Here is a 27,570-nt window from a genome sequence, read left to right as displayed (position 1 = left end):
TTACATGTCAGGAGGAGACAGCTTGGCTAGTACCAAGCATAGAGATGCTTTCTTTTGAGCTACCCAACCTTAACGAGAGCTGACTTGTTGGCAGTAATTGAGGTGTACTTGTTGCTTTTTACTCGCTATGTTTATTTTCTCGCCTGTTATAATGCCAACTTCTCATCCACAGGCTCATCTACCTCATGTGAAAGTTCATGCTTACTTTGCTCCGGTAACTCCCCCTCCTTCGGTAGGAGGGAGCGGACAGCGCCTCTGCAGATGCTGTATTATTCTTTGACAGGAAGTGCAGCCACACAGAAAAAGTTGTTGTTGAAGAAAAGAACAGGACTGCAAGTCAGCAGAAGGAGTTGGTTTCCTGACAGTCGTAATGGTGGTGTTTGGTCATCCAGTTTTGTGACAAGAAAAGCATTTATTTTTTTTTTTTCCCCCAGGTAAAATCTTAATGTAATGTGCAGCTGTGGATTAAGTTGGTGATGCTTCGGTTTGTGTTAGTAACTCCCTTCTGTTGGCATGAGAACTGAAGTACCCTGTAAAAACGGTGGGGGCATTTCAGCATAGCAGCTACTTGTTGTGAAAGGTCTCGACACTTGGAAGTTAATTTGCATTTGTAAGCACTATTCAGTGTGAAGTTCTAATGTAACCTTGGGGCTCCAGTCCCGCACACCAAGGAACTCAACAGTTTTAAGGACAAATTCAGCTTTAGCAGATGTGACCAAAAAAAAAAAAAAAAGTGCAAGGTAATCATGAGCTCTTATAGCAAAACAGCTTATACTTTTCCATGATTCAGCTTCATATTTAATTACATAACAGGACATAATAGGTAATGTCAAAAGGTAAGATAGTACCTCAAGGTAACTATATAAACAGAAATAATTTTCAAGTTCTTGAACTTGGTTCAGTTGAACTATGTATTAGTTTAAAGCTTGCCTGGCACTGAAGCACGTTTCACGCCTGATGCCATCGGCCTTTAAAAGGTGTAAAAAAATCCACTGTGGTAGAGCTTGGGCGCTCTACTGGAATTGGCCGCCCCACCTGTACACGGTGCTTACTGAAACGCCGTTCCTGTGCATCCTCAGTTACCTTCTCGGGTGGTAAGGGAAGGATGCAGCGGTTTTAGAAAGGAGGGGTGGGGGTGGTGTTATGCATGCTTTTCTACAGACGGAAGCGTGGCAACCAGGTTCGGTTACAGGAACTATGATGGAGTGGGGAATGCAAGTCAAGCTGTTTGTCCCACCCGTTTTTAGGGAGACAGCAAGCAGATGGGCACATCAAGCTGTAGGCCAGAGTTGAACAAACCTATGGTTTTCAAATGCAGAAAGCCAAACTCTTCACATTTGGATTATTTAAGAAGCTGTCAACTTCTGAATGATAATAATTATAAAAAAAACCCCCAAACTATCTATTAACTCTTAAGGCCATGCATTCATCCTAAGTTTTTCAGTGCTAGAGGGTTAGATAAATAAACTTTTTTATATATTATGCAACTTAATTATCCGAGATAAAAACTACTCAACAGTTCAGAAAGCTTTTTTGTGTAAGACTGACTGTGCGTGTGTATGTTTTAAGAGTTCAAGACCTGTGTCTTTACTGAAAATTAACGGAAATACTGGCTTAAAAAGCAGTTGGAGAAGCTACTGCTGCATCGTAAAACCCCCCCCCCCTCCAAATTTTAAGCTACTTAGAAAAAGGAGTGTCACCATGAAGAGCCTTTTATGGACAAGAGCAGCTGTGTTGTGTTCATGCTTCACACATTCACCGATGAAGGGGACAGTAAATTAAGATCTCGGAGGATAAATTACAGATGAGAGCACAGTATGTAGATTTCTTTACTACTCCAAAATAAGCCAAGCGGGGCTTGTTTTGCACAGTAGCGGAGGAGCATTGGTACAATCATATGTAGAGATCCATTACAATACTGCAGTAATGGAGGGGTTTAAGCAGATTTTATTCTCAACTGTAAAGTCAGTGGTACCAGGTATGTCATGACGTGTTGCCTTTTGTTGGCTTTTTTTTCTAAGAACATAATGAACCTTGTAAGTCTACTGCATTAAAGATGTACAAAACCAAATGGAACCTACTCTAAGACACTTAAATAAACAATCAGCTGATGTCAAATTTGAATGTTTCACTTATTTCAAATGTAACTATGTTTTCTATTAGAAGCAGAAGATCTGTGTGCAGGATAAACCACAGAACTGCTTTGCTTCCACTATTTACCTTTACCTACCATTGTTGCTTGGGTAGGTCTTGCAGGAAGATCTTAATAGCAGAAGTAGCTCTAACATGGTTGGGGGGGGAAAAAGTAAACAAAAAGAAAGCACATTTACAAAATTATTGAAAAACATTTATTATACTTAAATTGAAATGTGTACATCTTATTAAAAAACAAAAGCAATTTGCTGGTGCCATAATTTAATTCCAATTTCAAGTGAGCTGGACAAACTACTGTACAACTTTCAATATTCTTTAAATTAGATACTTGGATACTTTCCAATCAAGGATTTTTCCACTTTTATAAAACATTTGGATTTGAATATGGTGTGAGCTGAAAGACACAAGTGTCAGTTCAAGAAAATACTAGGACCAAACAATACCCAAAGATGAACAACTTATAGGCAGAAATGTTTTAAGTACATAAATTTTTACTTTCAGTGCAGAAACAATAAAAACAGGAAAGAAAACTCTAGCTTTGATGAACTCAAATTTTCAAAATGCTACAGCTTTAGGAAGCTTTTCTGCTAAGCACTGGAGCAGTTAGAAAAGAGGGAACAAAAAAAAGAAAAAAAGTTGCTTTTTTACATTGCTGTAGTAGTTGTTTACATTGAACACTGCAGCATAAAAAGCAAATTATTCCCAAGCTTTTTAAGCTGGAGATCAAGGTGGAACTTTTCAAAGGCCACAAAAGGGCAGCTGTGAAACTGCCACTTACTACCTTTTGAAATATTCCCCTCTTAAGTACCTAACCAGTTGAAACTTAATGTTAACATAGGAAATGCTGTGCCATGTCTTTACAAGAAATATCCAAAATATTGAAAAAAGCAAAGTAACTATTTGGTCAGGTGGAAGAGGCACTGTAAGAGCTGTACAGTATGTATGGGAGGGCAAAGAAAGGGCAACAGAAAAGGTAAGATACTTGTCCGTAATAGCAACTACAGCAAGGCCTTTACCTGCTGGGAAGGCGACTAAAATGGTGTATATTTAGTGTTTCTTAAGCAATTTATTTGATGTCGCTGAAAGCTATGACAGCCCCGTGGTGCCAGTGGATCATCTTCCCTCATCAGCATAATTTCCACTAAATCATAAAAATCCACCTCTCACTGCTAGTATTTTTAAACCCACAATTTACAAGCAAAGAGTTAAACTGCAGCAGTGCTCCGCAGAGAACCTAGGAAACTAAACATAAAGGATGCATAGGCAATTCTTTTCCATTAAATCTGTTAAAGCAAAACACAATTACTTGGTACCCCATAGGATTTATATTAATCCCTCCAATAAGGTACTACTGATAATGCAGTTTTGCTGCATGCATATATTGCATCTGTCTAGGCTTCTTCAAAACCCTCTTCTGGCATTTTACACTTCTTACATACACTCTTATACACAATTTACATGGGAAGCTGTTTTGACAGCTTTACTCTCAAAGACCCGACAACCTGATCACTATCAGCTTAACTACTCATCTCCACACAGATTAATATGTGCTCTGCTAACATCAAAAAATAAAACCAGCATAAGGTACAAGCAAGTAACAGACAAACTGGCACAGAAAGGTAAATGCCCCAAAATGAGTTTACATTCATCTCCAACTGGATACAGAGAATAGAAAAGCAACAGCGCTTCGCTTCTAGAAACTGTATCTACTGGCCATAATTTGCCTTATTTCAGTAAAGGGCAAGCACCTTTGCTTACATTGTCTTCCATGCCTGTACATAAGCTGTCATGGCATTATACCTCTCATGAGGACACTTAGCTATGGCAGTGATAAGAAAGTTCACCTATCAAACAGCTCATTAGAAAGGTCATTTCGTGTTTTCAATATGAAACATCTTATACGGTGAAGTTAGATCCTAAGGTTTTTGGATGATCTTTGTAATCTTTAGGCAGGACTTCATTCTGCTGTGGAGTATCAGTCTAGCAATTGTGTGTATCACTTCAGAATTATATGGAAGCCTTCACCATTTTCAGCTGCAAAAAGGAAAAAAAAAAGTGTCAGTCTTTCATAATTAGAACCGTAAATACACTAGCCAATGCACCAAAACATCAAAGTATGGACCTGGTTTTTACTGTGTGAAGTGGTTCATTGCTGCTATGAAATACTAACCGTGAAATGTGAAATAGCAGTAACCTGCTAGTCAGACTAAACGCTTGAACAATAATTAACTTTTTACAATCGCTTTGGTTTGCAGTTATTTCTGAACTCTTCCTACCGTGCATTAAACCCACCTCATTTGACAGTGACAGTTTAGTATCATAGAAAGAAGTTAACTTCTGCAAGACCAGTGTAAATCCTCAGCGTATGCTTTTAATCATCTATTTTGTGATGCTTGGCCTTAAACTAGAAAGCCAAATGGAAACGGCGTTAAAAAAACCAAACAGAAAAACCCCAAACCCTGTGGATTTTATGCTTAGAAGCTAGTAGTACCACCAAAGACTTAACAACTGAGCCAAACAGGTCTTTAACAATCACTAAACGTTAATAGATTTTATTAATAGATTTTATACTACACAGAACAATTAGAGTTTTTAGGATGCTGATAAAATGAAGCGGACTTTAAAAATACAGCTCATCTACATCAAAACCCTAGCTTTTAAAAATTTCCTGCTTTGCGCTGAACAAAAAGTTCTGATTAACAATTTGTAATTGGCTCTTCAAAGTTGGACAGTTTCTGTAGATAAAATTTGCAGAGGTTCAAATTTGTCCGCTGCTTACCCAACATCCCGGCACGCTTTACCAGAAATAAACTGGACCCCTAAGAAAGTGTGGGATTCATCTGAAACACCTATGAGGAAACCTGAACCAGCATCTTTGTGGACTAAGGTTGGCTGCAGCCCAGTTTCACTGCATTCATACAATTAACATGATTCCACGTTCTAGGAATGTTTCCCTTCAAGTCTACTAGCTGATGCTAAACAACAGCGTTCTGAGAGCGAGTCTTTGCGTGGCAGAGGAAACACACTGTTGTCTTCCCAGCAAAATGGCCACCTCCTCTCTACAGCAACAACCCACTGCAGGGATTATTTACTGGCCATGAAAGAACAGAATTTATACTCAGTTCTGCCAACTACCAGGACTCAGTTAACACTGGACTTCAGAGGTACTACTGCCAGGGTATTTTTTTTTTTTAATTCTTTTGAAACTTCACCACTGTCAACAATTATTAACGGCAAGCACTGCTCAGTGATGGCTGACTGAATTTCAGATGAGATTTGTTACCGAGTGCTGCACTGGTTCGGAACTGAAAGTGGGGAGAAAAGACTGAGGTGCTATGCAGGGGCTGAATGGTCTGGCTGAGAGAGGAGGAACTCATGGATATTTTCTGCCACTACTGTATGCAGATTTTTTAAAAAAATTTTTTTTTTTTTTTTTTTGCAAGTCAGCCGTCACTAGATCTGCTGTTACTCTTTGCTTGGGGAAGTTTTAATAGAATAGTATTCTGCTTTAAAGAAGGCTCCTCAGTAGAACAAACAAATTACGGTTTAGACTGTCAGAAAAGACACTGTACCTTTTATTGTGGTGAATAAGAAACAACTCTCATCTTGAAAGTTTTGAACCATCTAAAAAAAAAAGTTTTGAAATCCTCCTGAATATGATCAATGTAAAATAAATACATCAGATACTAAACGCAACATTTATAAGCAACTGCATATTTTTTTGGTTTATTCAGCAAGTGACAAGCATATACCAAATTAAATTAAAATACATTACTGTCAAAATACTGCTTGTTAATCACGTGCCAACCAGTTGGGAGCATATCACTGTGGCTCTAAATACGTGTAGCAGATGCTTGAATAAGCCGAGTTCAACAGTATTTAAACACACCCTGCCTTTGGGCATGTTCAAAATAAATACATGCTAAGTAATTACCGCAGCATCTCAGAACTGTACAGACCAGTTGCCTTTCTCTTCTCATAATTTGAATTTATTCAGATAGAGGCAGAGCAACATATAAGGATTCTATTGCCCATTTTAATGTAAAGAAAAATAAATGTCAGAAATACTAGGCTGCATTATCAAACAGAAAAACAGTAATAAAAAAGCAAGCATAAGAAAATCCTCCATTCTATTCAATTCATAAATAACATTTGTCAAAAAAAAAAAAGTTTCCATTACCTGATCACTAACAAGAATGTGGATACCTGTGGGACCCTGTCTGTAAACCTGGTTGATCTGATGCAAAGGAATATTAAATGCCAAAGCAAGCTTGCGTGTGACTTCTGAGGCTGCCATTTCTTCTAAAGTAGATTGCATGATAAACTACAAGAAAAAAAAAGTATTTAAATAGGCATGGTACTAATTGATAACAAGTAACTATATGAAAAAAATCTGTTTTTTTTTATATCCAGGCTTTAAAAGATTTTAAAAGCTGGAAACCTTTCCTTTATTCTCCCCCTCGTTCTCACTAAGAAACATGAACCGCCGTGACTTTTCTTTGAAGGCAAAGCCATAAGCGCACCTCTCTGACAAGGGGAGGCTTCTGTTTTGCTCTGCTACTGAAAGCAACTTCCACATTTTTCCTGTATCCTGTACAAAAAGGCACAGTCACATCTGACAGACGTAAACGGATCTTCAGAGAGTCACCTAAAGATGACTTTGGAAGTAGTTTTGGACCGTCACAAAAGCAGCAGGTAACACACCTGACTGATACACTACACTGTTGTTTAAATAGGGATGTAGAAATTATTTTTTTTTTTGGTAAAGAAAGCCTTTTTCAGCTGTCTGAATAAATTTCCTACGGATCATCTCAGAGCTGAGAGGTGGCAGGGGGTGAATACAACACCACAAACAAACAGAACAGCAAGACAAAGTAGCTATTCGGTTTGACTCTGCATTTACAGTTCTATAGCTTTATTTCATAGTGCTAGAAGCCCTTGGCAGCTCCATGTTTGCACATTCTTCCATCCCAAACTAAAGACTGAAGATATCCAGAGGGAAAATATGTATTTGGCAGAAACAGTATCCTATTTACAGATCCTCCTCCACCTCAATTCTTGCACAGAAAATACACAACTACTATTACGGCAGCAGCCTGTACAGATTTCAGTTGGTTGGCGAAGGAGGTCTCTTCACTCAAAGCCAAGAGCAAGAAAGGAATCATTTCAAAGAGCTCCATTCTCTTAATTGTAAGACTGACATGAATTTACAATTAAATACTAAGTTCCCATCTGTGCTGAAACCACAGCTATCTCTCAGGAAAATAATACTAAAATCATGAGCCTGTACACTGCTTGGCTCTTTTTCTTTGTCCAAGCTCTACCCATCTTAGTTCAGTTGCACAGAAAATGACAGCAAAACCTAACTGAAAATGGGAAAGAATCTAAGTGTTTTATTTGCATGTAGCTTTTACACGCACCTGCATTTATCAAGTTAATACCTCGGCTGTAACAACATAGCACAGCTAATTTGAGAGCTCCTTGATTAATTACCATGTAACTACAGTTAGTTTTATCAATGGACTGAAAAAAAAAAATCTATGATTTAACCTTGAGAGGTTTTAAGGTTCTGTTCATCCCAGGCAGTGTTAAAACAGCAATGTTGTTCTGAATACAACTTCCTGTGGTTTCTCTGTACACCAGAAACAGAAAACCAGCCTCTTCACTATTCTTTTTTCCTTCCCATCCATCTTGTTTTATAGTTTTTCAGACACAGAAACGGCATGCTAAGAGAGCCCCTATGCGCCATACCGTATATTGCACCATTGCTGCTATCACCATTGCCTGCATCTTGTCTTTCCAGTTGTATGCTCCTTAACGGCTCCTGACAGACATAGATTGTTAAACGGGGCCTAACAGACCTGCAATCAAACAAATCACGTATCAGAGAAAAGGTTGCTTGCCCTGGAAATACAGAAAATTTGTGGATATGCCACAAATGTACATTTGTTACGCTAACATTATATTTGAAATATTTTCTTTTGCTGACAAAAAAAAAAAAAATAATATAATGGGAAGTGGTGTCTCAGATGCTACTGCATTTTAACAAAATTTCTATCCATTCCAAGTTCATCAAGATGCTGCTTGCAGGAATCCTGGAACATAACTACTGAGTAACAATGACAATTCTTGTGAAGGTCAATGGTAACAACTACCTGTTTCAGTCAGAATCAGATACATCAGCTGGGATACTGTCTGTGTTACCATGCAATGCTTGTAACCTCAAAAGGCCTTGAGTTGTTCTTGGCTCCCCTAAACGAGAAGTTTTGTGTCTTGGCAACAAATCCATCTGTTTTTAAGACACTGGCAGTGCCCTGCTGCATCGGCACCAGCCTCGCAGCCTACCCTTTGAACCCATCAGGGCCTGCATCTCAGCTGGGGTCTGCCCTGGAGGCGTACACACGCAAGGAGGCTCTTTTTAAACATACTGCTGCCAGTCCCTGAGGCAGCTCTCGCAGGCATCCAGGCCCATCCCGACACTGACTTCCCAGATCTCCCGATTCTAAGGACAGGGAATTCTAGTAAATAACAGAACAAAACCCAGTCGCACCCTCACATTCAACATATTACCTGGATTTCAGTGCATTATATAGCCGAATTCCATCGGCTGGACCACAGATTTGTACCAGATCTTCTCTTGTCAGCTTTAATAAATCAGCACCTGGAGAAACACATGAGGATTTTACAAAAATTATTTTAGAATATCTATACTTCTTAGTATACTTCCCACGGTGGTTAGTTTCACTTGATGGTGTTTACATCTTCAAAAAAGTACAAAGTCTGCAAGGCACACAATTTCTGTAGAGACAGATGACTCTTCTACATCCAGACAATAATTTAAATGACTCAAAGTTTTAACTAACACCCAGGTTAGTGAATTTTAAACACATGCAAAATACAGAGCAAAGATATTTGATGGTTTGTCACTCAATGAATCATCCCAGGCCATCAACTAATACATCATATCCTCTATGCACTTAAGTTATTACAATACACTCATTTGTAGAAGATACTGCTAAAGGCTGGCATAACTAAATCACTGTGGTCAAATCAGTACATCAGCAGCCTGTGGGGTGAATCCAGGTTGTGGGATGCTTCCATCCAAGAGCAGTTTGGGTTTTTTTAAATGATCCTGGGAATAAGTGATCTCTGAAACCAACTGCTTCCGAGAAGACTTACTTTAGAAAATGAAGCTTTGATAAAAGATACTAAGTAGATCTAAACACAAAATGGAAAGAAGCATGCTTCTTAGAAGCAGCATGGGTGTCAACAAAGAAAACAGTCTGAAAAATCAGTCACTGTAATAGATGAGTGGGAGGACGGGGGGGGAAACCAAAACAGTCTTTATTTGTGAAAATACTCCACAGATGATCTAGGAATGGCACAGGTAAAAGCCAGCAAAAATAATTTGTCATCATAGCCCTTAAGTACTACAATAAGAAAACCCACCACACCTGAAGAGTAATTAAAACTACACTACACCTCTTGCTTCAAAGAAAATCTATCGACCAGCTAGTATTTGTCTTCTAGAAGCATATAAAGATAGTAACGAAAAAGAAGAACTGCTTTAAAAGCGTTCCAAGGGTCATTGTCAGCTATTTGGTACTAAAGTTTACTGAGAAATCTTTGCAATCACAATAGAAGAACCACAGATCAAAAACTAACCAGCAGCAGCAGAATAAATGGTCAATTTCCAACACTGCGAGGGTTGACTACGAAATATTGTGCTTTTCCATTAGGTCCATGGCATTTAAAACAAAATTGTGTCACTGATTAACTAAGGAGCCTTAGTGTGTCAGTCTTGATGAGCTGGTAGATGCTGTTGGTTCCAGGGAAGCTCACGGCAGTAGTGATTTACACTGATGTACAAGAACAGGTTGCTTTGCTAGGAGGTGTGCTGAGCCACACTGAGGAGGGAAACCCAGGACGGCACCAGTTTATTGCTGAGATAGCTAGTAGTGCCGTGTGGTTCTTACATGTTACGTATGTTAATTTGGGTTTCCTTTTCCTCAAAGAAATCATGTTCTTAGGTGCCAAAAGCTGCAGTTTTTCCAGTGGTCTCACTACCATCTCAAGGTCTGGTCAAAATGCCTTCCAATGCAAACTGAGTATTTAATAAGCAAATTAGTAAATTACAATAAATATCAATGCCATATTGTTTCTAGAGAATTGTTTTCCCAAACAAAACTTGCTCACTAACAACAGACTCTAAATAAAAAAGTAAACTATAGATACCTGAGAAATTTGAAAAAAGCCTTGTATAGGTAGAGAACCTATGCTTGAGCAACCATTGCTGAGTTTCCTGGATTGTGGCTGAAGGATGAAGCTGCTGTAAGAAACAAGATTGGATATGATAATTTGGATATTTAAAAAAACAACCCACAAAACCATTAATAAACCTCCCTCAGTTAAACACTTCCTCAGTACCTATCACTATCAAAGTATATATAAATCAAATGTTCTGACACAAATATAGCCATGATCAATACTAGAAAGCAAATACTCACATCTCCAGACCCTTGAGAGGTTCCATCTCCTTGATGATTTGGGGAGGAAGAATTGCTACAGATAAAAAAAAAATAATAAAAAACCCCGTATTACTGGAATTTTATTAAGCAAAATATTCAAGCATTGCTGAAAAATAACTTGAAATTCCCAAAACAATACATATCACTGTTGAAAGACAAATTACACACGGCATAGACTGCAACTTAAGTTAAACTCAAGAAAAAGATCATCACGCTTCTATACGCAAGTCATCTGGTTCCTATTCTGTGTGTTACCAACTGGAAAAGCAGCTTTACCAACACTCACGGGAGGCTATATGGGCACTTGTCTGTCTTAAAGGGTGACTGAGGAAGAGGCAGTAAAATACAAGGCAATACCACTATAAATCATTCCTTGATCACCCAAGTTTGATTACACTAGTTTAATTAATGCCTCAGTACAAAATGTTTTTACCAATACAATTTTTGTTGAAAAGCTTGTAAAGATTATTGTTGGGTTTTTTCCTTGCAAATTGTATTAACTGTGTATACGTGGAACAAAGACAGTTCTTATGGAAAAAAGCTAAATAATTTCCATAGACAAGGTCTAAATGAGAATCGTTAAAAGATAAAGTATTTGCTATATGACCAAGGACAAGAAGAAAAGTTTCCAACAGTGTATAGTAAAAAAGAAAAATGTTGAAGCAAAAGTAATTACATTATAATTGAATCACATGATGTGTGAAGCTCTAAAATAAATATATAGGTCAAAGCAATCTCTCATTCCCCAGTGGAGCAAGAAAACAGATTTACTCAGAAAACACTTTTGAATAAGCCTGATTTTTAAATGTTATCTTTAGTTAGGGTACGGAAAAGAAACCTACCTGTCTGGGACACTGTAGGTATTATGTTGAGCAGAGGTAAAAGTTGGAGCAGGAGTAGGACTGTTGTTTACAAATGTTGTAGGAGTATCAGGCCATGGTGAACACTGAAGATAAAAAAATAAAACTTAAGTTTCTCTTGACAATACATTTTTTACTGTGATGCACAGATCTTTCATTTAAAGCCAGGGTTTTTTCCACAGCGAATTTTGATTTGTAATTCCAAATAAAGATGCCCTCCATCCAACACATTACATGCAGATACTACAGGTAAAAATCAGTTTTGCTTTATCTTGTACATTCAAAAAGACTCCTAATTATACTGTCTTCTGTTAACAGAGTGAAGGTATTAGTGGTGGACCTGACTGAAGACCCGTACAGATTACTCAGTTGAAAACAAACCAACCAACCCCAAGCCATCTGCTGAAAAAACTTCATTTATCCTGAAAGGGATGAAGGGGCTGTTTAAACTGCGGGTGTCATAACTTGACAACAGGTGTTCAGCAAGAGTAAATAAAACTATGAAGCCAGATTTCCCCTTGCGGATAGATTTAATGTATCTGCCCTGACAGCATTTAAGTACAAGTGGAATTTTTCAGTAGAAATTTAGTGCATTTAAATTTTTTATTCATTTACTGCAGGACTAAAATGATGCTTACATGTACTGCTTTCTTTAAACTGCTTTGTAAACTGGAATTTTTATACACAAATTTAAGTCATCACAAGTATATTATGAGCCAACTGTCAAATTTAGTCAGTCTTTTTTCGGGTATATTTTTGAACCACCATGATAAAAGCCCTTAAAAATGAGACTGGCTTTTAGTGTTTCCAATATCATTGCAAATTCAGTATTTTCAAAAAAAAATAAAAAGCAAACAGATTTTGATATGTTCAAAGACAGGATTAAAACAAGCAAGTTGTCCAAGATACAGTAAGCTAAGACTATGCCTGTTAAAACAACAAAGATTTCTGATATACTTATCATGCACCAGCTAAATACCCTGTACAGAAATTCCAGAGTTATATCACAGCCTTGCAGAGGGGGAGGAAGAGGGAGGGAAACAAGTATGACCTAATATTAATGAAAACATGTTTCAACAATTTTGTGTTGAAAGACCCTTTCATTATCTGGGGGAAATGGTAAATGAGCCCAGTAACAGCTGCAATCTTTATTTCTGCAACAATATTTCTGTGCTGGACTCCAGTCTTCACTTGTCAGAGTAAGATTACAAGTTCCCTAGCATGGCACATACAATTTAAAAAAAAAAAAAAAACTTGCATGGCAATAGCTTAAAAATTAGGAAATTTTTCATCTGTCTGAGATCTGACTCAAATAGGTATTTTTGCTAGCCACTGTGTACAGTCTTTGATTACTTAATCAAAGCCACCCTTTAGACTACAAACAGTGCCATCCACACAATGTTCTTCTATGACGTTCTAGTGTTACCCACTCTTCCTCCTATTCTGTATATTCCCATCAGTTGTTTCTCTTCTCAAGTTCATTTTAATGTTAATCTCAAAGACGTAATATTACAACAGGTAGTTAAAATAGGCCTTCAGTCCCTAATTATGTGGTCCAAAGCCATAATTTTAAAATAAAAGCTCAACATAATGTTGCTTTGTTCTTCTGAAATGTTTTGGAAGTCCAGTTAATTTTATTTAATTTTCTGACATTCTCTCCCTAAATTTTAATGCAAGATGTTTATCTGGACACACATATGCAAGCTGTACATCCTTAGCCACTATTCCATTCCAAGATTCTGTTCGACATACATTTGAATTCAGGGCCAAGGAAGAATGCACTGGTGTCAGAGAACAGCTTTTGAGCCGTTCCCAAGGCATGTACTGCAGTTAATGTTTCTGCCCTTCAAACCCAACTCAAGTTGATCACAACAAAACTCTTGAGTTTAAATGCTGGAAGAAGCACATTTGAAATATTTAGGAAAAAAAAAAATCCCAACCCAAAGCAAGCTTTTTTTCCTCCTATAAACACACTTTCCTACCTTGTCTCCTCTTCCAGCAAAAATGTTACTAACTATCCACTGAGACTGAATCAGTTGGTTAAAAAAAAATAGTAGAAGTAGTAATACTACTACTGCAACGTGCCCACTGACTCAGTTTTCCTTTCTTCTGTCTTATAGGTTGTGGAGGGAAAAATTAGTAGTTGAGCACTGAGATACTTAATTCTGAAAGGTTCAGGATCAAAAAAAGCCTAGCATTAAAAAATAATAATTAAAAAAATCAAGAACATATATTCTTCAAGTGTCTTCTAGCAATTAACTCGAGCTGCTTATGGTTTTGGAATCACCCACATGCACAACCATCCCGCTAACCTTACAAACCCATCAGGTTCAGAAACAGGATTAGACAAATGCCTGGGCATCAAATCCATTAGCACTGAGATGACTAAGCAGGGATGTGCTTTGTAACATCCTGCGTGACTATTCCGGACACTGGGGGATTACTAGGGGAATGGATCAAAGAAGGTGGGGTAAGGCTTCCCTCACACAGCACCTGCAATTGCCACTGCCAGGGACAGAACACCAGACTGGACCTTACAGGCTCCTGGTCTGATCAATCAGGATATTTATTATATTCTTAAGCCCCAAACCCAGTTAACCAAAGGACATTCAGCAAGCTAATGATGCCAATACAGAAGTCCCTGGCCACGGGACGTAAACTCAAGAGAAAAATGTCACTCTGTCACAAGGAAGCATGCAAAGCTGTAAAAAGCCATCATAAAACAGAAAAAAGGTTGGCATTATATCTTTACCTGTAATGAACAATGAATATATACCAGTGCATTTCCAAAGATGATGTTTTTGAGGTCTCACAACTAACTGCACTCCATTACTAGTACCCTGAAACACTACTGATACAACTGTACTCCAGAAATTATGCCTTAATTTCCAAACACTGATTAATTCTTCAGAAGGAGAAAACTATTTTGATTTCAGATCTTTAACATCTTTCTGCATAGGACATGAATGAAGTTACAAAGTGTTGACCAATGATTTTACTGAGTTAAAAATGAAGATAGGAAATCTTTCTAAGTATGACTTTTCAGATATGGCATTTCAGGATATATAGCATTTAAACTCAGAATGTTCCTAACTTCTGAAGAATTACAAAATCTCAAGTTATTCTAAGCCAATAGTTTAATACTATTTCCCTTCCTACTTCCCATCTACCTGAATCTGCCCAAATTCATGCCTCCTTACAAGAGAGTAAAACTGAACTTTGTCAAAGAACTCCATACTATATTCAAATACCAAATCAATACAAAACCAAAAAGGTTCTTCTCCAAATCAGACATTGTACTTGGGCACATAGCATCATCTTTAGAGAAACAAATTGAAGAAATACTATATACTTATGTTACGAAATTCGTTTTGCTCCAGCTTCACTTTCGGACTCTCATAGCCTCTAAAAGGTTCTATATTCTAAACTTAAGTCACTTACAGAAAATATTTAACTTCTGCACCAATCCTTCACGTGCAAAACTCTATGTTCCGATTTATTTCAATGTCTGTATCTGGTAGTCTTCTAACTTCCATGTGCCCTATAATCAGCTCTATCTGCAAAAAATAACCATTTCACCAAATCTGATCAAGTTGTAGCTTTATATATTCTAGCTTGTGACATAATATATACTAATATAAAAATGAACCAAGACACTACAGACAGAAAAAAGTGCAAAGACTCAATTATCACAATACAAATTTGCCTGCTTTTTCAAATTCAAAGCAAGGGAAAGAATCTGGTGGTTTTGGTTTTTTTCTCTCTTCTTCCTTAGATAAGGTCTAGCTTCTATATATTTGGAAGAGAGGAAAAAATAAAGTGCCTCCCTCATAAAGTGCCCCTGGATGAAGGTCACCTGTACATAAACATCCACTCTGAGATCCAGAAGGCAGTTAAGTTTGCAGCCTTTTACAAAAAAAGTTGATGGTCCATAGCATGAGAGAGAGTCTTAACAAGCAGTTTAAGTATGCATCTGTCTGTCTGGAAAATACCGAGACAAATACTGCAGAAATTGCAGCGAATGCACCAAATTTTGATACATCAGATGAATAAAAACAAGTAATGGAAAAGCATATCTAGATGGCATGCTTATGAAAATGAATGGGAAGGAAAAGATGAGTAATGGTAATTAAAAAAAAATTCTCTGGTTCTTAGGAAAGGATAGAAGAGAAGAATGACCATTCAGAAAGGACGCGTCACCATTCTGTACTGTGTTAGAATTTCGTATGAGTTAAATTGGAAAGAAAAGATATTAGATTCAATGTTTCCTGAAGGAAGCAGGAAGCACAGTAAGAAATCAATCTTTCCAAATCAGATTGTAGCTGAGTTGGAAGAAACCATACAGGGAGGAAGAAAAAAAAAAAAAGAAACAAAACAAAAGAAAGGAAACAAAATCAGAAATCTAGCAAATAGAACAGCATAATCTTGGAAAGGCAAATAAAAAAACATACAAAATGAGATGCAAAAAGCAAGGAACTAAAAAAGATAGCCTATATAATAGGTTAGGTGTAGGAGGAAGATAATACCAGCTTTACAAAGAAAGAAAACTATAGATTGGATCAACCTAAATTTCTGGAATTCAAGAAAAGATAATAAGAAACTATTTCTGGGCATCTGGGAAGCAGCATTGGCTAAGTAACAGCCAAGAGAACAACAAGAAAAATGTACTCCAAACAATCCTGTTTTCCTTTTGTAATGGAGCCACAGTTCCTAGGACATACGACAAGATCCATCATATATAAAGACATAACATGTAAAACAGTGTCAATTCTCATACATAAAAGTCTTTAGTTTTTGTGTTTAAGCTCCTCTGTGACGGCTGTACCACACATACGGTACACATATGATCTGCACATATGAAGTAAGTCTTGAGAACAGCCAAACCTTCCGATGGTTACATTTGGGAAGGTGGATTTCCGAGGACAGAACTGCTCAAAGAAGAAACCTGCATCGCCCCCTGTCCATATTTACAAGGCCACAAGAATAAGCCTGTCTGGTGACAAGAAAGAAAGGCTGAGGAGGTGGCCTTCAAGCTGTAGATCAGACATTTGTTTTCTAGATCAAGCAAACAAGTTGTACGCTGAACTTATATAGTTAAAAATAGTACTTAATGAGTGTATAGTGATTACCAAGGTTTCACTATGAATACAGCAAAAACAGTGTTTCATGGGGTTTTTTATGGGCTTGGTGATTTCCAATGATTTTGGTAATGATAAAAATCATTGTCATGATGGAACAGGTTATGTGTTAAATCTGCAGATGACACCAAGTTAGAAGGGCTGAAAGCATTTCATCCTACAGGAATAAAATTCAAAACGGTCACAACAAACCATCCATATGATCTCAAGATAGAATTGCATTAAGGACAAATGCAAACCAGGAATAGTCAGCTGCACAATTAAGAGAGCTGGAAAGCTGTACATAGCTGTAACTCCAAAACAGTCCATGGGTCATCCTTCGTTCCATGCAAGAAGTGAAGAAATAAACACACACACTCTCTACTTTGTGTCTTTTGGGAAAGGCATTAGAAGCCCAGTACTACCTGTCCTACCTCAATTTTTCTTCACTGCAATCAAGATAATGCTCCCATACATAGAAGCTTAGTATTTCAAGACATTGTTAAGAACAGGTTAGACAACTTTCAGGTATCATTTGGCTACAGCTTGACCTACTCTGGACAAGGGATTTGTCATATATTTTAAAAATATCTTTTTCTATTATTCTTCCTATAAGCAATAATCATTCAATGGAAGTAGTTATAACAACAGAAAGAGAGCATGGGGGAAAACAAAAAGTAGAAATCCCTCAAAGAACCAGCTTCAAATGATGCTTCGGATGTGCTTTCCAAGTGAAAGTTATCAAATGCTGTTTTCTTCTGTCTATACCTCCCCCCGGTATTTGGAACAAATGCCCCCGGGCCATTTGGAGCAAATGAAAGAACCTCTGCACTGCCAAAGGACACTAAAGGTGCATCTTGAAAGAAAAAAAACAACAATCGAGAACAGCAGAAGGTAAATTTAGACAGCTCAGTGCTCACAGTAGTTTCAGAGGGAAAAAAATCCTCAAAAGTACCCATCTTACTTAACATTGCTTGTTCCCTCCCACCCAGTTACATGATTTATAAACAGCAAGAGGCATACACTGAAGTATTTTATAACCTAAACTGTATACATCACTTTCACAGATCATAAGTACAAACTAAATAATGTCTGAGGGACAAGAGTCAGACAGTCATTGCCCAAGCACTGCTGCGAAAGAGCTGCCAGCACAATATGCCTGTTTAAAGAACAGTCAAATAATTGTCTTCCACAGTCACATTATTGACACTTAAACTTGCCAAATGAAAGATGTGGGATCGTTTCGCATCTGAAAAATGTAAGGTCTCGATATTCACTTTAAGAAACAACATTTAGGAAATCTAAAATGCTAACCCTTGAAAGGAAAAGTGCACAGGATATTGCGGCAGTGTGCTCTACCCCCCAAGCCCTTATCACCAGTGGGGGCCGTGATGGCTTCATCTGGGTTATGCTGGACTTTGGGGGATGGATGGCAACATGGTAACCAAGGGCTGTCTGGAACAGTGACCCTAACATCTTGCTGGTATGCAAACATGACTGTAAGTCAATCATCTTACTCAGTAACTAATGGACAGCCTAGAGACCGTTGAGTTCTTCTGCACGGCAGTGGGCTGCACGCCAGCATCTGCCCTTGAGCAGGGATGCCTCTCAAGGTCAGTCCTCAAGGTTGAGAGATTCCTTGCCGCAACAGATCCTCAGTCAGCGACAAAGAGCGTGCTAAACTTTGAAATCTTAGCTAAGTGATATCAGGGATTGATTGTGCATATATAATCCTTTAGACATAAGCCATTGATCAAGTCTGGGACTAGGACTGGATCCAGTCACATCTGGATTCCTCTCTGAGAAGAAGTTCAGAAAGCAAGAGGGTCCTTTCTGAACCTCATGACTCAATGGTAGGGTCTCCCTGACAGTTTTGCCTAACCCTGTCCTCTACGCAGTAAACAATCAAGTGTACTCTGCCATTGAATCTTGTTAAACCACTGTTGCTTTTACTATCAAACTGTGTTTAATCACTTTGTTTGTTTTATATGAATAATGTATGTTGTTGCTTCTCTCTTACGAGTGAAGTGCACCACTCCATCCCCGACAGATATATGTTAGATTCATTTTGAGGGGCACATACAGCGTTAGTGTACACGTCATGAAGATGTGCTGACTCTTCAGAACTGCATTAAACGTGCTTGAAGCACAATATGTACATGGCTAAAGGAAAAATCAATGATTAATGATCAACCATCTGCAACACTACATGGCCTGTTTAAAATACTGATGTACATGGAAACTTATATTGAATGTAAGTACAAATATGGAACAAAACACTAATTTCACTGTTCTTACTTCCTCTGATTACACACATACAGGAAAGTAAAAAGCTAATTCATTTAAAGTCGCATAAACGGAAAGCTCTTGACTTTAAAAAGTTACATAGTCCCTCTGCAACAGTTTAAGTGTTAGATTTAGGAAGGATTCCTTTGCTGAAAACAAACATGGGAGTAATTGGTATACATAAAAGTGAATAAAATTAAGACACAGCAATCAAAATATTTTTACTTTATATAATGGAAGTTTCTCCTATATCTAACACTGCACAAGGTATCTTGCACAATGAAAAGGTAAGCAGAAGTCCCTTACACTGCCTCGCTTTGCCAGAGAATCACCGTAGTCTGCTGGCAAAGTCCGCTTGCTGGACTTTTTCTGCTCATGTTCAACTGCATCTTCAATTATAGGCTCAAGCCTCATCTGGACAAACACCAAAGATTTGGATCAATTTCTTTTCATTATACAGTGAGGAAAGATCTAAAAGCCTTTTAAAAACTTCTGAAATCCTTAGAAAACTGCATAGAACTCACTGATTTTTAAATAAAAAGAAAATGCAAAAACCTACTGAGGCTCTGGCCTTAAATTCAGTAATCTCCAAAAATGCACTCTGAAGCTCAAATTTGGCAGATAATTAAATGCTAGATTCCCCCCCTCTTTTTTTGTGTGTGTGTGCTTTTCAGCTGAAAGATTTATAAATCTGTACCAAAAGACTTGCTCTAGGGTTCAGTACAGTCAGTGAAATAGTGCTCAATCTTAGTGTGCTTTAATATAAGCATCTATTGAGTATCTAAATGAAAGTTTACTAAACAAAATCTTAAAATTTAATGTTGCTGCTCACTGGACAAGTTTGTCAAATAAAAAGGTTATCTTTGTGTAGAACTAATTCTTCCCCAACCCTTCCAAGACTGCAGCTAAGTTATAAGCTGTATCTATGTAGTTTCTCCTCAGTAAGCAGATGTAATTCTGTTACCTCTGTAAGAACTGTGGTGTCATATGAAGGCTGATACTTTTCTTTTTCATGTGCAGTTCGCTTTTCCATCTTTTCTCTGTCTGTTTTCTGTTTCCTGTCTGCTCCTTTTGGCTAAAAATGAACAGTTACATGAACAAGAAAGCAGGTGGAAAATGGTTTTATAATTGAAATCTGATCTCAGAAGTCAAGCAGTAATATAAAGATGTCCACCATCTTTAGGAGAGCTTCTGAGAGAGACTTATTAAGCATCTGTTTTCTATTGTTACCTTAAAAACTTTGATTTGACAGCTGGCTGAATGCAGATGATCTGTATATTCTCCATTTTCAGTCTGTTTAAAAGTGTCAACCTGAATCCTAAAAGGAACTCCTTTCTCTCCTCCATGTTTACGAGGGGTAAATTCAGTGCTGATACAATGTACCTGAAAACCAACCAAACAAAAAGGACCCTCAGACATATTCTAGACATGGATTTCGTTACGTGTTACCAACATCATATACATTTTCTAAGGACAAATAACAAATTACCCAGCCTGAGGACCAAGCTGCATAACTAATGTTTTGTTCCATTTTCATGCCCACATGCAAACGAAGCCAAAAACACTGTATTTGAGCTGACATGGAAGAGGGGAAACAAGCGTGTCACTAAAATCTCTCCAAAAAGCAGAAGTCATTATAGATTCTTATTAAACAAGAACTTGCCGGTTCTTCAGAAAAATGTATATGTGGATGACAACTATATCATTAACATAGAAAAAACTTTTTCAAGGTACTATTGGCCAATGCACTATAGCTAGAATAAACCTCAGAGTTAATTGTAATAGTATTACCAAAGCTACAGAGGGTTACTGACTAGAAGAGTTTTTAATCTCGTGTAAAATCAGGATATTTTCAAATATGCCCAACTTCCTACACAAGTCAGTACACTTTCTAATCAGTACATAATTGCCTCAAGTGCTACATCAGAATGAAGACAGGGTTTGTAAGCTAGAAATACCTCTAAAAAATATGTAAGGAGAAAATCAGTGTAACAAAAAGAGTTACAATGAATCTTACTGGACAGCACTCCCAATTTTTTTTTGCTTCCTCATAGAATTTTAAGCAAGCCAAGCACCATGGACACCTTGTGCTCTCAATGACTACAATACTATCTTTTTATTTCCTATGGCCATCAATAACAGAGAACCATGGACTGGAAAAATGAAGCTTTAAGTGTGTACTCAGTGCTGCTATGCTGTGTTCTCTAGCTTTTAGAATAAGTGAACTATACTTGCATAATAAGAGTCAGTTCCATTTTCAGTCAGTCAATTATCACTTCTTCTAAGCAGTGCATAAGCAAAAATACTCAATAATTTATCTCACACTTCTTCAAGATGGCTACATTTTAGCAAGCAGTCATAATTCTTACCAGAAAAAGTCTTCAACTGTATTAGAACAAAGTTAAATTATTGACAATATGGAATTCAACCTATTTTGCCAGCCTCAGTAAGAAACGCTGCTACCTCAAACTTTATACCTATACCTTTTTATTTTATAACGAAAACAGATCTGAGACAAAAGTAAGCTAAAAATTCCAATGCAAAACTGAACATTCTATCTAAATAATTTTCAAAGTATCAATTGCCTTAAATATCTATTACATAAATAACAAAAATCCTACTACAAGGAAGCCTATTGACATAGTAAGAAATGTCTTTGTATGTCTGATTTAAAACTCTCTTTGTAGCACACTATTTTTCATTTTGTATCCTCAAGCCAAGCCTCTGCTGAAGCTCACCAGTAGGACAGTGGGCCTCTCAACTAAAAAAAAAAAAATTAAAAAAAAGTAGTAGTGACAGTTATCTAGAGGGATATAAATTAATTCTAATACTCCATATAACTAAATATTTTAGCCATGACAGCTTTCTTCAAAGTGCTTTTTGAAAGCCTTTTATTTAAATTGTTTTTAAAAGATGCTTTTATAAACCCAAATCAAGTTGAAAAACCTAACTAGGGACCCTTACAGAAATATGAACCTGTGTTTTTTTACAAAGTTGGTATTTAATGGCTATCCCACAAATAAGAAACTGAGAAGCTTCATAGTACAAATATACTACTGTTTGTGACCTGAAAGGCACCAAACACAAACATCCAGTCAAGTAAAGTTTCAAACCTGAATAAAAGCAGATGTACATTTTGTTGGATCCCACAAAAATTCAACCGCATTGAGCTGGCTTGGATTTGTCTTGATATCAATGACTCCAACGGACATTGGAATATCTATTAAAATAAGTAGTATATATTTCAAAATAATCATTTTCCAAGAAAACACTACAAAACATTTTAATATAAGGTTACCATCAGCAAACACAGGTAGGGTGGAAAAACGTGGGCTTTAGTGGCTTGACCATAAGCCCAGAAATAGTTTCTTTAGGACTGACCTGAAGGATCTTAGTAGACTCAACATACATAGTGCTCAGGGTTTGGGGGTAGTTTTTGATTCCCCTCCTCCCCCCCAACTTATGCACGAAAAATGATCAAGTTATGCAAAATACAGAAACCATGTTGGTGCCATTTCCACAATCTACTAGAGAAAGTTACTTCTGTGTTCTCCTCATTACTGTAACATTTAGTAACCAAAATTAGAAAGATTACTAAATATATAAGGTTGCAGAGTAGTGACTTCTGTAGCTACTTCTGTAGCACTTAAAGGTTTTAAATGAATGTGAAAGTGGCAAGAACATTTATATTCAAAATACACACTATGACAAAGCAGCACACAGAGAATTGGTCAGTGTTTTTTCACCAGCCCGAGCATAAATGTGACCATGATCAATTTAAATTTGGAAATTGGATTTCATACAGTGGCATCAGATAGAAACAATTATACCTAAGTCAAGAAGTCTGTCCCCAGGGCGGTTCCACTTCCAACCTTCTAGCTGCTGGTGCTCTGTATATTGCAACCTTCTGTCATGGAACACAACTCTTATAATACTCTAACAAAGAAAAAACCAAACATCTGATGAGCCACAAAGTTACTACGTGTTTAGAAACAGCCTAAAGATAAAGCTCTGGTACATTCCAGAATAGCCACAGCGCTGATAAACACGTATTTACAGCAAAAAATTTGGCAACCATCAGTATCCCCAAATATTCCAGAACACAGAAACAGAACTGAGCAGTAGCAGATATTTGAAAATGTGGTAAAAATGCAAAAGAGAATTATATCTGACTGCATATACTAAAGGTCACTACGAATTATATGCAGTGAACTGACAGCACAGTATCAACACTATGTAGGCAACACAAACTTGTTTTAGAAAATAAACACAAAAGATTATTTATTCTGAAAAGTGGTGAATATAGTTTGACCATTTCTTTCATTGGGAATTTTGTGAATTTTTGTAGAATATTTTAAGAAATAAAATGAATAGAAAAATCCCTTCCTAGTATTTATAAAATTATTTACAATATATATTTTAATAGTAAGAAGTAATAAACAGCTTCCAAACTATTCCACTTGTTCTAGCTGAAATATTAATCTAAAAATATGATACAATTAACTTTACTCAGCTAGAAGCAGTTAGCCAAGAATATCTATTTTTGTGACCCGCTCTGCCACGTCTGTGGCTCTTAAGTCATATTAAAGAAAGGTTTCTATTCCGCTGCATGAATGCACATAGGAAGCAATTTGTTAAACAGAGGGGGGAAAAAATTGTACACATGAATTGCTACTGAACAAACAAAACATAGACAAACTTTTTAAAGTCTCATTTTTTCCCATTAGTCTACAACCTTACTTTTATTAACAATGGATAAAAGTGTTCAAAAAATCCAAGGACTCTTAAATGAAGTGCCTGAAATGCAAAAACATTGCATTTCCTTGGTTTTATTTCAAAGGCAACAGAAAGCACATGTACATGCATGCATACGCACACACAAACATACCACTCTTTTTTCACTGCAAACTGGCAAGTTTGAAACTTGGAAATATCTGCAGCTACCTTCACCAACGTGAAACACCTTCTTTGTTCAAGTACTGGAATTCCAGTATTTAAATGTCCGAAATGGAAAATTTGTTGATGTGGGATTACAATGCCTTGCTATGATAAAATTTATTTTTTTTAGTTTTACACTGCCTTGTCCTATGTTACCTACCAAATGGCTCATCACCAATATATGAACCTATAAAATTACAGCAGAGAGATTCCCCAAAGCTACACGGAAATAGCATCTAAGGGGGCAAAACAGTCAACATGCTTACTACAGCAAGTCAACAGGCTGTAAAAGGTTTAATTGCAGAACTCACAAATCCCAGTTTTATACTTGTGCTTAACACTTCCTGAAATTCTCTCTGAACAAATATCCCACAGCCAAATAAGAACAAGGCATAGGACTATACAAGCCAGCCAAAGTTCACAAATTATATAGCTCAAAGTTGACAAGTAAAGACTCAGCCTCCCACAGGTACACTGCTCTGGTGTACTTATGAGTACCACTGTCAAAGTGACTTTAATTGAAGTGTTTTTCCTTCTTCCCCAACACATGAGGACAATTTTTCTCCAGCAGTTCATTTAACAATTTGTAGCATGAATTGGACATTTGTCAGTCTACCTCATTCTTATACTTCATATGATAGCTCAGATCCACAGTATCTTCTGCTGACATTAAAGCATAAGGAGACAAATCTGGAATTAGGAACAGAAGCTCAGCTATGGAACAAACTGCTCAAGGAGCAGCAAAATTAGACGTCTGTTTTCCTATAGATATGTCTCCTATATGTCAATATTCCACTGTTGCAAAAACCATAGGTTGTCTCAACGTGCCTTCCATAACACCTATTAAGAAACATGTTCCTCCAACTTCTTTCTAAATGATCCTCTAGCTTCCTTCCACATCTCCTAATCATTTAAAATGGAAATTGAAATGGCTTAGAAAATGTGGATACAACTAGGTATCTTAAGCTTTGCATAAAATAATCCAGTCTTCACTACACACAAGGACTCTATGCATTGGGTATTCATAATCTTCATATTCATACTTTTTTTTTTTTAAATATCACTGGTCAACAGTCATTCTGAATGAGTACCTAGTGACAGCAGAAAAAAAATCCATAAAATCTAGTCTCTAGATTGGATTTCTCTGACCTACGTTTAGATAACTAAATTTGAAATCACTGTTACCACAGCCTCCTTTTACTCAGCAGAAAGACATTGACACATTTAGTGGAGATTCATCTCATCTTAAAATAGATGAGACTGCAGACCACCTAAAGGGTACATGAAGTGCTTAGTTCACCTTATCTAAAATTACATGAAATCAACTCATTCATAAATGGGGAAAAGCATACATGTATATTCTTTTAATTTGTAGTAAACCTGAAATAAAACAACAAAACTAGGCATTAGGTTCCGCTGTGCCTATTTTCTTTCTTGGTCAGATGAGTGAGCCCACCTCTCTCCATGAATCAGAGTACAATAAAAGGTTAAAAACTACTCTTTTCATATGCAACCATCAGAGGCGTGTTAGGAAAACTACCTAGAGAACTTCAGCTCACCTTCACCAGTTTTCCATTGATCTCTGGTATGTCTCCAGCTTTCCGATTATCTAGCATCCGTATTTCATAGGACTGACCTTTAAAGAGAAAATAGTTTGTATGGGTACAACAGATGGAGCACAAAGCTATTTTGTGTTTAATGCACCTGAGTTAGCTTTTGGTTCACAGTACGTAATACAGGTACTTGAAACTTCTGTTTAAGAGATTTTCATAACAAGGGTCACATTTCAGCACAGGAATTAATGCAACAAAGTGAAACTTTTTGGTCCCTTTAAAAGTATGGATACTTTCAAAATTTAAATATTTCAATTTACAGGCAGTTTTAAGTACTTGTTCTTTTTTTTCCTGAAGAAAAACTCACCTTCTAAACTGAACTACTTTATTTTTGAAACTGATGAAAGGCAACATACTGAGAACCACAGACAGATCTTCTGAAACCAACTCCTGCAAAGAGTTTTGATACTCTCCCTACAAAATACATACTACTCTCCCATGTTTAATTTTGCCCATGTACCTGTTGCCTTTGTATCATTTCAGAAATAAGCCTTTAAAATAGTTTCTGATTATTTCAAACAGGTATGAGTGAACCTATCTTTCTAGTAAATTTGACAAACTGTTGTGCTTCAAAAGAGAGAAAGCTGGAAGTAATTTATTTGAACTACAGGGATTTCTTTCCTCCAAGGTTAGCAGCACATATTCATCTGCAAAAATCAATCCTTAAAATATAGGACAAAATAGATCCTTAAAATAGAAGAAAAAATAGATCTCAAGACATTCACTAAGATCAAGTACAGTAAACTCATGACCTTCTACATTACCCTCCAAACTACCTTTACACTCGAGTGTTTACTACATTTAAAAGACATTTATTGGCTTGCCCTACAAGGTAAAGGTTCAGCTGCCATACTCCTGTGAATAAGCAAATTATTTCAACTCTTTCACTGCTCCATAGACCCATGTTACCACCAACTGTGGACTGTTTGGCATTTGTTTGCTGTAACACAATTAGCACATTTATGTATATATTCTACATGTGTACAGGCTTTCTTCACCCCAGCAGCATTTGATCACTGACAACACAAATCTATATAAAAATTAAATGCACCTAGTGTAGCTGAGTAAAGCAACAGATCATTTCTCCTCCTATACTTAACAGGAGGGATTTTTTTCCATGTTAATGAGATTTCTTCAATTACCAGTGTTATTTTGCTCACATGGAGATATAACACATGTAAGTCCATCTGCATTTATAGACTGCATCGGGGGTTTTTAAAAATCTAGCACTATTAATAAAGCTTTTACAAATATTTGTTCTCTTTTGCCATTATTTTGAAAGGTGAAGCAAAACACATTTTGATTGCTTGCTCAACAAGTGTTGCTAACCTTTTACAGGTATAAAATAATCGTAAGACTGAAGATCTGATGAAAGTAAAAATCAAGGAATGCCAGGCTCAAAAAATGCAAAAATAGCATGTTGAAATTTCAAAACAAAGGGACAGGTAGCTGCTCGGAAAGTGTAAAAAGCACCACAGCATTGATTGTAGTCATCTCTATGTGACAGCCATACATGCTACTTTCTCTGCTGTTTCCTGGGCAGGAGCAAGGCAACACAAGGTGTTAGGGACATTAACTGCCCACTGTTGTAACACTGAAACTGTAGTACCCACTTTCACAAAAATCACAGAATGGTTGAGGTTGAAAGGGACCTCTGGAGGTCATAGAATGGTTAGGGTTGGAAGAGACCTCAAAGATCATCTAGTTCCAACCCCCCTGTGGCAGGGACACCCTCCGCCCTCCACTCATCTTGTCCAACTGCCCTGCTCAAGCAGGGCCACGTTGAGCCAGTTGCCCAGAAGAAAGTCCAGGCTGCTTCTGAGTATCTCAAGGATGCTCATCCAGCCCATACTTCATTAGCTTCTCTGCCAGGATCTTACAGGAGAAAAAAGGAAAAGCCTTACTGAACACAATGACTTGTAGACAATATCCATTGCTCTGCCCTTGTCTACCGAGCCAGCCATTTCATCATACAAGTTTATCAAGTCAGTTAAGCATGACTTCCCCTTTGTGAATCCATACCAATTACTTCTGATGACCTCCTTATCCTTCATATACCTGGAAATGGTTCCCA

The 27,570-nt window shown here is 37.2% G+C and overlaps 2 protein-coding genes across 2 annotated transcripts in view; one reads left to right on the top strand and one right to left on the bottom strand.

The window, feature by feature from the left end:
- Window positions 1-1,457, top strand: part of FBXL2 (F-box and leucine rich repeat protein 2) — a 55,494-nt gene extending 54,037 nt beyond the window's left edge. Inside the window, 1 exon segment of the mRNA XM_075745545.1 lies at window positions 173-1,457. Coding sequence (XP_075601660.1) covers window positions 173-280 — 108 coding nt within the window. The 3' untranslated portion in view covers window positions 281-1,457.
- Window positions 1,458-2,325: 868 nt separating this feature from the next.
- UBP1 (upstream binding protein 1) overlaps window positions 2,326-27,570 on the bottom strand; it is a 41,209-nt gene continuing 15,964 nt past the window's right edge. Inside the window, 15 exon segments of the mRNA XM_075745543.1 lie at window positions 2,326-4,188; window positions 5,727-5,778; window positions 6,335-6,460; window positions 6,462-6,478; window positions 7,906-8,015; window positions 8,725-8,815; window positions 10,390-10,483; window positions 10,662-10,716; window positions 11,525-11,628; window positions 19,252-19,359; window positions 19,910-20,020; window positions 20,176-20,328; window positions 22,059-22,165; window positions 22,776-22,881; window positions 25,443-25,519. Coding sequence (XP_075601658.1) covers window positions 4,151-4,188; window positions 5,727-5,778; window positions 6,335-6,460; window positions 6,462-6,478; window positions 7,906-8,015; window positions 8,725-8,815; window positions 10,390-10,483; window positions 10,662-10,716; window positions 11,525-11,628; window positions 19,252-19,359; window positions 19,910-20,020; window positions 20,176-20,328; window positions 22,059-22,165; window positions 22,776-22,881; window positions 25,443-25,519 — 1,349 coding nt within the window. The 3' untranslated portion in view covers window positions 2,326-4,150.

This window comes from Balearica regulorum, chromosome 2 (genome assembly GCF_011004875.1).
Source record: "Balearica regulorum gibbericeps isolate bBalReg1 chromosome 2, bBalReg1.pri, whole genome shotgun sequence".
NCBI lineage: Eukaryota > Metazoa > Chordata > Aves > Gruiformes > Gruidae > Balearica > Balearica regulorum.
Note: the sequence above shows the minus strand (reverse complement) of the source record. Positions and strands in the feature narration are given on the sequence as shown.